We start from the raw sequence: 16107 nt of genomic DNA, 5'->3' as shown, positions 1-16107 counted from the left end.
TGCTTCTCTTCCTCCCTGAGTCCCCTCTGGCTCTCCCTCCCAGCTTAGTCTCTGTCCCCTTTTCAGCTTAAGAAACTCTGGGCTTCCCCTTTTCACTGGTCCTGTGGCTGCCTACGTCACCCAGTATTTAGGAGAAATGAAAGTCTGTGGGTCACAGGGTCCCTTCTCATTCAGCTTTCCAAAAAATCTCCCTTCTTCTGGGCTGTCGTCGGCCCTCTTAGCCGATCTGCCGGCTTTCCCAGGGACAGGAAGGGAGTCTTCCTTTCAGTTTCACTCCAACCCGTTTCCCTTCCCATCCTAAAGCAGCATCCTCCTCTGCTAGTTTGATTGTCACTGTAGCTGGGGACTTTAGATGGGGCAGGCAGACACTGAGGGGTATCTTCTGCTTAGGCAGCCATGTTTGGAGGAAGGTCAGGATCCTTCAACCTAAAAGGAATGGTGACGCTAAGATCTGTACGCCGGATCTGTGAAGGCCATAGGCCATGTGGAGGATTTGGTGGTCCCAGGTATCCCTTCACAGATCTAGAGACAACCCCAGTAGGAGTGGGGAAGGGAGGTGAGAAGTGACTGGATCCTGCTATCTGAGCTCCAGGGCTCACCACAGCCTGTTTCAAGGGAAATACTGGCATGCACTTTGCATTGCAAAAGCAACGGAGGGGAAGGAAGTGGCGCCATATGGGAGCCACAAGATTGACAGGGGCCCTGACCTCAGACTAAATCACAGTGACCCCTTACTCAGATCCCTCTGGTGCCTTACCGGAAAATAAAGATGAGCCAGTCACTTCTTAACCTAAATGTTCAAAGGGCTCTGACCCTTACCTCTGACTGGATCTCAACCCACTGAGTATGGTCTGCTGATCTCTCTGCTTACCTCCCAGGCTAAGCCCTTCGGCTGGCTCGGCGCCTTGCTTTGCTGTCTCTTGTCAAGATAGACTCTTCCTCAAGCCCTTCATGAGGGTACTTTCTCTTTATTTAGGTGTCGGTGTAAAGATCATTCCCGGGGCCTTCCCAGGCCGTCTGAGGTTAGAAGCTTCCCAACAGGATTTTCACCATCACATGCAGCAGGCCACACTGTCTCATTCAATCTCCGTGGTTCAGTTACTGTTCTATGCTCTGCCCCTGGCGGGAAAGGACTCACACTAGTGGGGCAGAGACATTTGAGAACCATTCGTCAACCCTTCCTAGTACTTCCCAGTGCTTAGCAATGGCAGCCATTCATTAAGTATTGGCTGAATAAGAGAATAAAAGAATGAGGGTGACTTAAACAGCAGAAAGGACAACATCAGAAAGCTAGAAGCTAAAATAAACACCTTTGCTAAAAACCAGAGTCACCATCAAACACCTGGGCTTTAAACTTGTGTGTGCAACTTTGTTTTATTATTTTGTTTGCATATGTATTGATTTTTATGTTATGTGCATTAGTGTTTTGCCTGTGTATATGTCTGTGTGAGGGTTGCAGAGCCCCTGGAGTTAGAGTCACAGACAGTTGTGAACTGCCATTCGGGTGCTGGGTCCTTTGGAAGAGCAGTCAGTGCTCTTTAACTCTCAACTCCCCTTTTGCTTGGTTTTTGAGACAAGGTCTCAATGTAGGCCAGGTTGGTCTGTAACTCAGACTGTGTATCCAAGGATGGCCTTGAATTTCTGATCTTCCCACCTCCACCTCTAGAGTACTGGGACTGTAGGTGTCTGTCCTCATGCCCAGTATATGTGGTGCTGGTAATTAAACTCTGGACCTTGGGCATGCTGGGTTACCACTCTACAAATTGAACTACAGCCCAAGCCTGGGTTTTATTCATTCATTTTTTAAAAAGATTTTATTTATTTTATGTGAGTATACTGTCACTGTCTTCATGCACACCAGAAGAGGGTATCAGATCCCATTACAGATGGTTGTGAGCCACCATGTGGTTGCTGGGAATTGAACTCAGGACCTCTAGGAAGAGCAGCCAGTGCTCTTAATCACTGAGCCATCTCTCCAGCCCCTCATTCATTTATTTTTAAAGATGTATTTATTTTTTATTTTATGTGTGTGAATGTTTTGCATGTATGTATGTATGTATGTATGTATGTATGTATGTATGTGTGTATGTGTGTATGTGTGTATGTATGTATGTTTACCACATGAGAGCCTGGTCCTCTCAGAGGTCTGAAGAGGGTATCACATTCATTGGAGCTAGAGTGAAAGACAGTTGTGAGCTATCATGTGGGCACTGGGAAACAAACCAAACCTTTTCTCTGGCAAAGCAGCCAGGCTCTAAATGTCTGAGCCGTCTCTCCAGCCTTTCATCCCAGTTTTTAGCACTTTATATCAGGGCAGAAGCCCAGCTGTGACAGAGAAGAAGAATCCATGGACACATATGATTCACTGTAGAGAGGGGTAATATAGTTTGACTAAGATAGACAAAGGCTAGGCCGGGAATGGAGGCACATACTTTTAACCCCAGAATTCAGGAGGCAGAGGCAGGTGGATCTCTATGTTCAGACCCAACTTGGCCTACATAGAAAGAGGAGGGGGACAGAGAGAGAAAGAAAGAGGCAGAGGCAGAGACAGGGACAGAAGAGGCCATTCCCAACAGCTCACCCCTTCTTCTCTTGGAGGACATTTCAGGATCCTCTGACACCAAGATGTGTCAATGAAGCTCAAGTCACATAAGACCCAACTCCTTCCTTCATCAGCCATGGAGGTAGGCAGAGGTGACAAATGCCGATCCAGAAGCCACAGACAAAGTGTAACACTCACTTGTTGCCAGTCATCTTCAGGGATCCAGGAAGAGAACACTTTCTCTTGTGCTTAGAGAAATCAAAAGCAGCAAACAAAGAAAACCATGGCACTGGGCATGATGGTGTATCCTGTGACTCCAGTTCCTACCAGCCTGGAGCATGAGGATTCTGAGTTCCTGGGGGTAAAAGGGAAGGGAAGGGAATGAACACGCCCATTCTTGGGGGTGCAAGTAACAGAATGCAGCTCTTTGTTGCCACAGGACAGGCTTTAGAGACTTGGCTTTACTCCCTTCCCACCACCACTAGGAGGACTGGATGCCTCTAGTGAATGGAACAAGAGCTGATAGTCAAGCCTCAGGTTCCTCTCTGGTGTTTGGACTAGTTAGAACTCCATTGTTCAACCTTGGTGAAACCTCCTGTGCCCACCCAGAGCTTTACCTCTCTCTCTCTCTCCTCTTTCTACACTTCCTGGATCACTCCACTGTCTACCCAGCTTCCAGCTCCAATTCATCTGCATCTTGACCCATGGAAAGCCTAGAACCTTCCATGAATCATTACTATGGTCCCCCACTACTTGACTCCGTAGTTTCCTTTCCTTAAAAGTCTCCCTAATTTCTCCAGGGAGGTTGGGTTACCCCTCAGAACGCCCACAATGACTCATGCTGTCTGCTCATCTATTTCTTAAGGGGATTAGATACTTTGGGGAGCAGGGGTTACATTTTCTTTTCTGTGCTTCAGCACCTAGAGACATGCCCATCTGCTCCAAGAGAACAAACTCTGGAGTTGACCAACTTGAAAACAGGCACAGTCAGAAGCCTTTACAGTCAATCCTTTAAGTTTATTATCTGAAAACTACAGGAGAACCATACTTACATTAGAATTCTTTGTAAGCATTAAAATGAGATAACTTAGTCCTGCGGCTGGCATGTATTAGAGGGCCAATACATGTCTATACCTTAATTAGTGTGACGGTTACCTATGTCAACTTGACAAGACTTGAATCGCTTGGGGAGAGAGTCTCCAAGAGGGAGTGTCTACAAAGGGTTGGCCTGCGGGCTTTTCTGTGGGGATTATCTTGTAAGTAAAACAATGTGGGAAGTTCTAGTTCATTGTGGGTGGTGCCATTCCCTACGCAGGGTGTCTGGAACTCCATAAGAATAGAGAAACCAAGCTAAACACAATCAATTAAGCAAACAAGCAAGCAAGCTTCAATTCGTTTGCTTTTCTCTGCTCTTGATTGTGGATATGGTATGAATATCTGCTCTGAGCTTCCGCCACTATGATCTCTCCGCTATGATAAACTGTAACAGGGAATTGTGAGCCCCCAAAACTGATTTTGTCCCCTAAGCTACTCTGGGGGGGGTGGTATTTTGTCACAGTTCAAGAAATTAAACTAGAACAGTTCATCTTGAACTATATACATCTCCATTAACTTCTATAAAGCTAGAATGACTATTGAGGTTATGGAACTTCTCTTAGGGTTTTACAGTTTGTCTATCAGTTACATTTTTATGGCAATATCAACAAAAATTAATATGACAGTTGATATTCACCTACAGAATAATGAAATTATATTCAAAATTTTCATCTTACATAAAAAAAAAACCCCAGTCAGCAATGGATCAAAGATATTGATCTAAATCTCCAAATGCTCACACTTCTAGGTGAAAACATAGGAAGCATTTTTGTGGCATTGGGGTAGGCAAGAACTTTCTGAGCAGAACACCAGTAGCACAGCAGCGAGTCTGAAGTATCATCAGACAGCAGCATGGCAAGTTAAAAAGTCTCTCCGCACAGCAAAGGAAGCCATCAGCAGAGCAAACAGACAGCCCAAGGAATGGGAGAAAGTATTATGAACTGCATTTCAGGGACGATACTTAGAATTTACAAAGAACCGCAGAAATCAAGACACTAAGTGAAACTAGTGAAATACGAGGCGAGCTAGTGAAATGAACGTTTTTCAAAGGAAGGATCGTGGAAAGCCAAGAACTGTTTTGGGAAGTGTTCTACACTCCCAGTCATCCGATAAACACAAATTAAACCACCTTGAAATACCACTCACCCCAGTCAGAATGGCCGCCAACAAGAAATCTGTCAATAGATTGTTGGAGAGGATGTGGGAGAGGGGAGAAACCTGACGTACTGCTGGTGAGAATGCAAACTAATGTAGCCACTGTGGGAATGAGTTTGGACAGAAAATGAAAAGAAGTGCCAAATAACCCAGTTATTGCCCTCCTGCGGCACGCACACAGAGATCTCCGTAACCTATTAGAGATATCGGCTTACCCATGTTTATTGATGCTCTGTTTCTGATGGCAAGAAAATAGAACCAACCTAGGTGTCTATCAACATGTGAATGGATAATGAAAAATGGAAAGTTATTCAGTTCCAAAACAAATGGAGTCAGGAAATTTTCAGGAAAATGGGTGGACTTAGAAAGTATAATATTAAATGAGGTCACTTTCTCAAGAAGAAAAAAACCACATGTTCTCCCTCGTATGTGGATCTTAGCCTATAATTCATATATGTATATATGTAATAGCTGTTAAGTGTATATATAGAATAACAGAGCAGAGATCAAGAAATGGTAACATTAGATGACAAAGAAAGGCAGGATATAGGCAAAAAGACAAAGAAGTCATGGAAGAGGATAAAAAAATATTTTTCTCATACAGCCAGGACCACCTTCCCAGGGAATGGTGCCACCCACAGTGGGCTGGGCCCTTCTCCGTCAATTCACACTCAAGACAGTCTCCTACAGACATGGAGAGCACAACTGATTTGGACGATGTGTCAGTTGAAGAATCCCTTCTCAGGGACTTTAGCTAAGCTAAGCCAGGATAGTCCCCTGTCACAGGGCACTCCTTATGACCAGAAGACCTTTGTATGAGCTTCTTTTATTATTGCTGTTGACAAAACACCCAACCAAAGCAACTTAAGGAGGGGGTTGTTTTGGTTTGTAGTTTTCGGGTACTGTCTACACTCTACTATGACAAGAAGGCAAGGTGGCAGGAAAGGGACAGCTGGTTACTGCTGGTTACTCTCTGTCTGCAGTCAAGAAGCAGAAGGGATGAATGTTGGTACTCAGTCCCTTTTGTGCTTTTAATTCAGGTCCAGACATTAGCCTAAGGAATAGTGATGCCCATTCAAAGTCGGTCTTTCCTGCTCAGTTAAACCTTTCTGGAAACACCCTCCTAGCCATGCCAGAGGTATGTTTCCTAAGTGATTCTAAATGCTAACAGATGACAGTGACAATCTCTGTAGGCTGCAAGCTCCACCTATTAAAGTTTACACTCCCTTTCAACAGCTCCAGGAGCTGGGTGGATCCTGGGAGGACATTAAACAGCACAGATGTTTGTTGTGACCATTGAAAATGCCTCCAGGTACAACATTCCGAGAGGCGAAAGTCATTCTCCTGTAGATAAGCGGATGGAGTAGATAAATATCTGCTGGTTGATGCCGCTAAGTCTCTGCTGTTGAAATCATCAGGTCTGTGGTCATACGTTATGGAAACCTAGGCCATTGGTTCTCGGCCTTCCTAATGCCGCACCTTTAATGCAGCTCTTCATGTCACGGTGACTCTCGACCATAAAATTATTTTTGTTGCTAATTCACAACTGTAATTTTGCTACTGTTATAAATTGTAATGCAAATATCTGTGTTTTCCGATGGTCTAAGGAGAAGACCCCTGTAAAAGGGTCATTCAGCCTCTGTGTGACCCACAGGGTGAGAACCACTGACCCAGGGAATGGCAGCAGAAGGGTTAGGGTATCACTGTGTGTGGCCTCACCATTGGACTTGTGATCTAAGGTTCAAATGCCCAGACGGGAAGTTACAGGGAGCCATTGACGTGGATGTGGGCAATGATGACACCACGTGTAGACTGTTAGTGCAAAACACAGCTGTGCCCTCAACTGGGATAAGAGGTAATTTACTATTTTCTTCTTCTGTGAGTGTGTGCATTATGTGTGTTTGTAGGCATGAATGGGGGGCATATTAGGGGATAGTGCTCTTGCATGTAGAGGTTTAAGGTTGATGCTGGGACTCATTCTGCATGGTTCTCACTCACTGAGGCAGGGTCTCTCAATCAATCCCAGAGCTCACCAATATGGCTCCTCTTAATAGCCAGCTTACTCTGAGATCTTATGAGTCTGTCCACTAAAGCTGAAATTACAAGCAGGCTGCCACCACCACCTGACATTTACAGTGAGTTCTGGGGACCCAAACTGAGATGCTCATACTTGTAAAACACAGTATTCCTCTCCTCTCCCTCCCTCTCCCTCCCCTCTCCCTCCCCCTCCCTCCCCTCCCCCTCCCTCTCCTCCCCCTCTCCTCTCCCTCTCCCTCTCCCTGCCCCATCTGTTTTTTGAGACAGGGTTTCTTTGTATATCCCCGGTTGTTCTGGAACTCAGTCTTCCGTAGACCAGGCTGGCTTCAAACTCTGAGACCTGCCTGCCTCTGCCTCCCAGTGCTGGGATTAAAGGTGCGTGCCACCACCAGTGCCTGGCCGAGATAGTTCATTCTTAAGCTGACTTTTAGTGACCATGGTAGGAAATATGGATTCAAGTCACCCCAAATAACAAGTTTCAACATGGAAACAGTTTCAACATGGAAATTTTCACAGTTACAGGACAAAAAAAAAAAAAGTCATAAATCAAAGCATTTTCTAAGTACATTGGTGGGTGACATTGCCCCTAATTTCCCAGAGCTCATTGTGTTGTGGCTGTGAGGTTTTGATTATCACAGAGTCAAATATGTGGCAATCTCAAAAAAATCCCTGTAGCCATTGGATTAAACACTCCTACACGGAGTGAGAAAATAGGGGTGACAGCTGGGTTTACTTGATGTCCTCAGAGAAATAGTAGCACTGTTTATATCAGAAAGCCACCACCCCAGGGCCTGGAAAGAGGCCTCAGTGGGTGAAACTCTTGCAATGCAAACATGAGAAGCCAAGTTGGAGACCTCAGAAACTACATAAAAAGTGTGTATGGGACCATGCTGCCTTATTCCCAGAGCTGGGGAAGTGGAGACAGGATCCTCAGGGCTTGCTGGCCAGCCAGACTAGCAGAATTGGTGAGCTCTGGGTTTAGTGAGAGACCTTTTTTCGTCTAGAAAAGTCAGGTGTAGAGAAACTGAGCAAGACACCTGATATTGACCTCCACTTCTTACACACACATACGGGGGGGGGGGACAGAGGGGGAGACAGAGAGAAAGAGAGAGAGGGCAAGCATATTCAACTATACACACGTATACATCATACACACAAAGTAATTACAGGCCACGGGCACACATCTTTACATACATTATGTGTAACAAAATAGGAAGAAGATTGTTGTAGTTAAGGTTACTACTTCTGTGATGAAACACTGTGACCAAAATCAACTTGGGGAGGAAATGGCTTATTTGGTGCATGTATTCTGAATCACAGTTCATTGAGGGAAGTCAAGCAGGAACTTGACAGGTAGGTACCTGGCATCAGGAGCCGGTGCAGAGGCCATAAAAGAATGCTTGCTCCTCGTGGCTTGCTCAGCCTGCTTTCTTATAGGACCCAGCACCATCGGCTCAGGGAGTGGCACCACCCATAATTGTCTAGGTTTCCCTACTTCACTAATTAAGAAAATGGCCTAGGAGCTTGGCTACAGTCCAATCTTATGGAGGCAGTTTATCAGCTGAGGCTCTCTCCCCTCAGATGACTGTAGCTTCTGTTGAGTTGACACAGAAGTAGTGAGCACAGAGGCACTAAGCACTTCAGAGTGCTGTGCACAGTGGCTGCATCTAAGCACGCTCCCGACTCTCTGTTCTGGAACTTTTCCGCTGAACTGGCTAAATTCGTTTTTCTTTTTTAAAGAATGCCATGTTTGGGGACCGGAGACATGAAGAGGGTTAGGAGTGGTTGTTGCTCTTGCAAAGGACTGGAATCCAGTTCCCAGCACCCATGCAGGTGTCCCATAACTTCCTGTAGCTCTAGCTAGCTTCAGGGCATCCAAAGTCTTCTTCAGGCCTTCAAGGGCACCGCACCCATGTGCGCTCTCTCTCTCTCTCTCTCTCTCTCTCTCTCTCTCTCTCTCTCTCTCTCTCTCTCTCTCACACACACACACACACACACTAATAAAATAAATCTCCAAGAAAGGAATGCTAAATTTTCTTAGACCCATAGTTGTTCAGACTGAAGAAACTGTCAGGCAGTGTTTTGGAAGGGAAGAAAGCGAGTCTGTCATAACAAGGGAAACAACTCGCAGTAGTTGTTGCTACTGAGGAAACTGTAGCTTTTAAGTGAGAACTCTGAGTTTTAGAAAACTCTGGCCACCATGATATAGACAGATTCCCAGCAACCGAAGCTCCTGGATGGGGTCAGAGATATAGGGATTTTGACTTCCTGATATTGTGCAATAAAGTGCATTGATACATGAAAGAGGTAAAGAATTCTTAATTCAAGGAACCATGAACCAGACTGTTCCAGATGACCCATGCATGTTAGTACAAAATCATAAGTGGGAAAGACACATTTAAAGCACAGGATGGATGACTGGGTTTCAGCGTTAGTCTCTGTGAAGCCATGATGATGTTAAATTTCACATTACGATTCACTTCACCAACCCTGCCTTGTGTGTGTGTGTGTGTGTGTGTGTGTGTGTGTGTGTGTGTGTGTGTATGGAGTGGGGTGTGCACATGCCGTGACAAATGCCTGGAGTTGGGCTACTTCTGTGGGGTTTCTCTTCCTTCTGCTTAGAAACCCATCCCTTCCTCATTTTGCTGGGCCAAGATCAGTGGGGAGATAGTGAAAATGCCTGCATTCCACAAGCCCAGAGAGTCACTGGTGTCCTTTGCAAATTGAGAGCCAAAGGTCTTGATTCTAAGAGTTAAAAATAAATATGACTTCACTGATTTGAGCATCCAACTGGACACATCTTCTAGCTTCCTGCTCTAAGCTTCACGCCCACGAAACATGAGTGGCTTGGAGTATATCATGTCCTTCTAGCCACAATAACACTCATCTTCTGCTGTCCTGCCTTGAGGTACCTAGTTCCCTCCCAGGAACACCCACTTTGTCTTTACTCTTTTCATTTGGATTTAGAGAAGAATTCTTTTCCATTCTAGTTTTGGATCCACTAATTTTTTTTTAGAATTTGCGTGTCTGTGTGGGTGAATGCGTGGGGGTCAGTCAGTCGTCAGAGGGAGACTTCCAGAAGTTAGTTTTCTCCTTCTATCATGTGGTGCGGGTCCGTGGGTCCAGGGATGGAACTCAGTCCATCAGGCTTGGCAGCAAGCGCCTTTACCCACGGAGTCATCTCACTCTTGTAAGTTCTATGCCTCTTGAAAGCGGGGAAGTTGTTCCATCTCTTTTCTTCCGATGGAGTGACTCCAAGATTGCACACTTCCAAGCCTCCGGCGATGAGTGGAGTGGACTCTGGAAGCCAGACAATACTGCATATGCCCCGGGGCCCTTTGTGCTTCCAGACACTCTTCACTAGAGGGCGCCCTCAGCCGGTGCCAGAACTCATTCCTGCCCCTTGCTCCCTCTGAGCTGGGCGGGGTCTCACTGTGGGAGGGGCCTGATTCACCATGGCTTCCCAACTTGCCACATCAAATATCCCCTCAGCTGGTGGGACCCTCCTACCAGTGGGAGAAATCCTCTCCATTACACAAGTGAAGAAATGAAAACAAGCTAGAATGGAGGAAGTTGAGAACCAGAAAATGTCGTGTCTATGAGGCACGGCTGGAATGGGGAACCGGTCTCTTCCTAGACTCTATATATAGAGTTCTGCTTAGAGAGCCAAATTATCCATTCCCGCATTCTCTCAACAAAACTTGTCTAACACCTACTATGTGCTCCAAGGGGAGCTCATTGGTGAGCTAACTGCACACAGTCTACTTCCTAGCACTACTCAGCACTTCCAGGTAGCCTGGCCCTTCCCACTCTAGCCCTTTCCTCCCTGAATCTTTTCCTTCCCCAGCAGCCTCCCTGCGCGGCCATCTGCTGAGAACCTGCTGCCCTCCTGCCCAGTCCTTATAACATAACCAGCCAACAGTCCTCAACGGTGGGGTCCAGATCCTTATAACATAACCAGCCAACAGTCCTCAACGGTGGGGCCCAGTCCTTATAACATAACCAGCCAACAGTCCTCAACGGTGGGACCCAGATTCTTTGGCACCTCTGGGCAACTTCCACCTGGGTTGGGACGCATGGAGGTGGGGGAATCCTGCTCTTAGATCCCCTATTCTCTAGGGTTTCTTTTGGAAAAGCTTAGACCCTTTCTATGTGCTCCCCAGGATGGCTCAGTAGTTTGCCACAGAAGCATGAAAAGCAGAGCTCAGACTTTCAGAACCTTTATTAAAGCCTGGCGGGTATGGCAGCCTCCTGTAATCCTAGCACTTGGGAGGCAGAGACGGGGCCCAGGGTAAGCTAAACTAGTGGAATCGGGAGCTCTTGATTCAGTGAAGACCCAACCTCAATAAATAAACAGAGAACAATTGAATTAAAGACCACTCCTGGGGGTTGGGGATTTAGCTCAGTGGTAGAGTGCTTGCCTAGGAAGCGCAAGGTCCTGGGTTCGGTCCCCAGCCCCAAAAAAAAAAAAAAAAAAAAAAAAAAAGACCACTCCTGACATCAGCTTCAAGCTTACACGCACGTGCGTGCACACACACACACACACACACATACATACATACCACACACATGCATACAGGCACCACACACATACCATACACACATGGGCATACTTTCTCACACACAAACATGCACACACGCTCACGCACACATGCACACACACGTGTACACACACTGCACACATGGCATACCCCTCAACACACACAAGCAAAGGAAAGTCCATCAAGACCCTATCCTCCTGCCTCTTAGTCTCCACATTCCCAAAGAGAACACAAACCTTGGAACCAAATCCCATGGGAGCTGGATTCTGTGGGAGGGGCAGCAGGGAAGCATTCATTCACTCTTCTAGCACCAGACACTAGAGCATCTCTGGGAGTGAACTGTCTCTTCGTCTCAAAGGAAGAAGGCACAGCCTCGTTGTCTTTTTTGGAAGACCCCCAGGGATGTGCTCATTGGACATGGGCCTCTGTGAGTCTCAGGGTTCACTTTGGTTGGTGGGCTTATGAAAGGCAGCTTGGGCTCCCCCGCTCAACACCCCTGTAACAGCACCCCTGTAACAACAGCCCGGCTTCCTGGAGACCAAAACCACAAGCAGAAGGTAGAGGCGTGAGATACTCACAGGCTGGGCCTGTGTGTAGGAGAGAGAGTGTGTAGCACAGAGGGCGCTGAGAACAAGAACAGAAAGGGCACACGGTGAGACAAGCCGTCGGTGGCACAACTGCCTCACCGAACCAGGATGGCACTTCCTACAGGCAGGCGTGGGTAGCAGTTGGAGCCGGCAACAGACATGTGGCTCTTCCTTGGGATCGCTGGATTGCTGACAGCAGTTCTCTCAGGTAGATCTCTTCTGTCACCTCTTAAAGCTTGTGCTAGAGGACCCGGGTCCTGTCTGCTTGGCCTCTTGATAGTTGTTCCCTTGTGGCCACCTTTGTAGAGTCTTTTAACTAAGACCATCCTGGCGTGACAACAGCTGGGGGCTTGAGATGACACAGGAACCCTTTAAAGGGTTGGATGATGCTCTCGTCTTTAAAAGGCCTCGTGGGAGTGAGATGAATGAGCTTTGTGCCTGACTTGGGTCCTAGGTCTGAGGAGGGAAGAACCCTACTCACCTTTGGGCTCAGGAAGCACCCCTACTCCCACCATGTCACAGGAAGGAAGGAACCACTCCTCTGAGAAGGTGGACCAGCCAGCAACAGTATTTTCCATGTTAAGCCCCAGAGTGGAGTTCACCAGGAGCAGAGACAGAATTCAGGGAGACCCAGGGGACCTCTAGACCATCATTCGTAGTGACTTTGGGTTCAACCTTTTGGACTAATTTGAGACACAAATTATCGAGAAAGCTCTTGAGTTCCTGAGCTGCCTCCAAGTGCTGAGTAGTCTTGAAGCCTGAACTGGGGTTCTGGAGCAAATGCCCAAAGTCACCAGACACTCGTGAGGTGCCATAGAGTGCTGAGGGCCAAGCTAGCAGAAACAGGCAATAGCAGAGACTCAGGAATCCCTGTACATGGTGGGCTTTCACATTTCGGGGTAGGAAGATGGTAGAGAAACAGACTTATGGTCTAATGAGTTAGGTCTGCCCTACAGAAGGGAAGCCCAGGCAGATGGACGGGGATATGAAGCTCGTCAGAGGTTATGAGCACTAGGGGACTTCTAAAGGAGTGCCTTCTTTCTGTCTGGATCCTTGATGATCCTGTCTTGGATCATCCGAGTCCCCTGACTTGTGTTTTGCACAGTAGAGGCCTGGGCTTTTGCTGTACTTTCTTGACCAGCTGTCTCCAAAGCAGCTCTCGGAGCTCAGCATCCTTCTACCCAGGCCGACTGCAAGACCTCTTGCATGTCCATCAGTGTCACCGCCCGCCCCTGCCTTTCCTAAGCAGCCCAGAGCAGGCTCAGAATTAATACCTATAAGGAAAAGACTGCTGACTGCTAAGACTGGAGTCTCAAATAAGCCAGCTCCTTCTCTTTCTGCTGCCTCCCAGTAGGGATGAGGGCTGGGGCTGAGCGGAATACCGAGCCTTTGTGCTGAAGCTGACAGGTGGCTGGTCCTTCCTTGGTCTGAGATGATGGTTCCAGGGTGATGTCTATGGGAAGGCAAGACCTCAGCAGCAGGCGGGCTCCAGAGTCTACCCTTTGGTATGGTTTGCACCTGGCCCCATGCACAATATCAGTACCCTCAGCTCCTTCCTGTCCCTTTGTTGATGTCAGTTGACCTGCTTTTAGTTACTGATAGGAGTTTAGTTTTGAAAGAAAACTTGGTTATGTTGTAAGTGGAAAAGCCTTATCATTCGCCAGAAATTAAAGGGGTAAGGAAAGCATGAAAATAAATGGTGGCAAAACCAAATCGGAGGCAATTGACAGGGTGCCACCAAGGCCCTGAGGCCTGCGCCATTCCTCTCTCCCAGTCAGAGGGGTAATGAGGGAGGGGGTAAGGACATCCTGGTTCTGAATCGTTATTTTCTTCAGAATTTGTCGGTCACTCTGAGCAGGGAACAGGCCCCTTGTTGGTCAGTACTCTCTGATCGGTGACTGATGGTCTATGTCCCATGGAGGGATGTCTTGAGAGGGCAGGTTTGGAGGTGTGAGAAAACTGCACCCTAAAGTGACACTATGTCTCTCTCCCTCACGGTGATGTCTAGGAGACTGAGTCTCTGGGCCCGGGGCCTGAATGTTCCTTCCTTCCTGCCTGATTTGGCAGACTCTATTGGCTGGGCACAGGTCTTTGGAACTGCATATGCGATGGCAGATCTGTGTTGGACCACATGTGCTTAGGAAAGGATGTTAAGAGAAAAGAGAAAGAAAAGGTAGAAAAAGTAATGAGCAATAAGGAGAAATGGAGCAGGAAAGTGAAGCCCAGAAGAGAGTTCTGGAGCTTTCTGTCTGGGAATGGTGTCCAAACTTGCTTGGTTCTATTCTGGGAGTCAGGGGCTGGCGAATGCCAGGGGTTAGTGGATGCCAGCTCTCCTGGGAGCTACAGAACTCTCCTCTGCCTAGGGCTGGTACCTGGCAAGGCCTGTGTGTTACTGGGTGACCAGGACATCAGGAGACAGATCCACTGGGCCCCATTCGGGCCTCAGTGTCCTGATCATCCAATGTGGGAAAGAGACTGAGTTGTGAACTAGAAGCCCTAACTGCAGGGAGGATGGGAACTACAGTTTCCACCCAGTGTTTCTAATTCGCCAATTGCCTGAGCTCTCATCCTTCCCTGGTCCTCATTTTCCCAGTTACTGGGTGAAGTCTTTTGTGTCCTGAAAAGGCAGTTTGTAATTATTTTAAAATCATGTACTTCCGGCTGGAGACGCTGCTCAGAGGCTGAGCACTTGTCTAGCGTGTGCGAGAGGCCAGCCTGACACCCAGCACCCGCACATAGAGAGATTTTAAATTTTAATTTTTAAAAACAAATCTGTTTTCCTTAATAGCAAATATAACATTTGCTTTTCTTTATAAACTTGATAATTTCAAGGGGCCTTTGAGACAACCAGGTGGGAGAGAACAATTTTTAAAAATAATAAATGCCCCTTACTAATTAATTCTAGCTAATTAATTCCCTCAGCTCTATGCTGTCCAAAATGGCAGCATAGAAGTAACTGTGTTATTGTGTGTTATTGAGATGTGTCCATGCAAAGCACAAAACAAGTTCTGAAAATGAGTTAAGATAAATTATATATATATATATGTATGTATATATATGTTCATATAGTGTGTGTGTGTGTGTGTGTGTGTGTGTGTGTACATTAATGTATCCCACAGCACATGTGGAGGTCCGAGGACAACTTTTAGAAATTGTTTTTCTCCTTCCAACATGTGGATCTTAGGGATGGAACTCAGGTTGTAAGCACCTTTGCTCGCTGAACCATCTTGCCAGCCCATCTTTGATATTCTAAACTTAATTTAGGAATCAAAAGACTGAAATCTGCACACACACACCCTTGATGAACTCAGGTCCTTACAGGTGCTAGGCAAAGGCTGTGTTGTGAGCCGAACCCTCAGATCCACGAATCTCTTTCCTTTCCCTGCAGAAAGCAGAGCCGTCCTAAGAAGGTAGTTCTCAGGCCTAAGACTTGACATAAATGACCATGAAATTCTCCTAAATTATGATTTTGGCAGACATTAGCAAATCTTCTTGCATTACTATTATTTTTTGTTTGTTTGTTTGTTTTGAGATTTATTTCTATGTGCACTGGTGTTCTGCCTGCATGTCTGGGCAAAGGTGCCAGGTCCTCTGGAACTGGAGTTGTAAACAGTTGTGAGCTGCCATGTGGATGCTGGGAATTGAACTCAGGTCTTCTGGAAGAGCAGTCCATGATTTTAACCACTGGGCCATCTCTCCAGCCCGCTTTGAATTTTTAAATTAAACCTCGAACTGAAAGCAGTTACTCCATCATATGCACGAGAAGCTCTGAGGGCCACATGTCTCCAAGTACCACACACACAGGATTCTAACATACTAATGCACAGAATTTGACCCAACTTTCACTCCATGCATCTCCAGAAATACTAGAAGGTTCTGTTTATTTAATCACATCACTTCGTAAAGCCTAGCCACCCTGTAGAGATGTGCGAGAGGTTGGGGCTTTCTCGATCAGAGAGAATTTGTCATCTCAGTGGACTCGGTTGAGGTTGGCTTTGTCGTTTTATCAAAATAAAAGATGTAATTCTTCTGCGCTGTCAATAACCATGCTGTGCCTTTTTGTCCTCCAACTGGGCAGTCCTTTGACCAGCAGTTTCTGGGTACAAAGGACAAAAAAAACTAATTTTCTATGTCTGTGTCATCACCTGGG

The 16107-nt window shown here is 46.6% G+C and overlaps 1 protein-coding gene across 1 annotated transcript in view; it reads left to right on the top strand.

Annotated features, from left to right (window-relative positions):
- The first annotated feature begins 11999 nt into the window (after positions 1–11999).
- The window catches only part of Cd6 (CD6 molecule), a 37357-nt gene continuing 33249 nt past the window's right edge, over positions 12000–16107 (top strand). Inside the window, 1 exon segment of the mRNA XM_032891634.1 lies at positions 12000–12165. Within this exon segment, the coding sequence (XP_032747525.1) occupies positions 12117–12165 (49 nt within the window). The 5' untranslated portion in view covers positions 12000–12116.

This window comes from Rattus rattus, chromosome 2, assembly GCF_011064425.1.
Source record: "Rattus rattus isolate New Zealand chromosome 2, Rrattus_CSIRO_v1, whole genome shotgun sequence".
NCBI lineage: Eukaryota > Metazoa > Chordata > Mammalia > Rodentia > Muridae > Rattus > Rattus rattus.
Note: the sequence above shows the minus strand (reverse complement) of the source record. Positions and strands in the feature narration are given on the sequence as shown.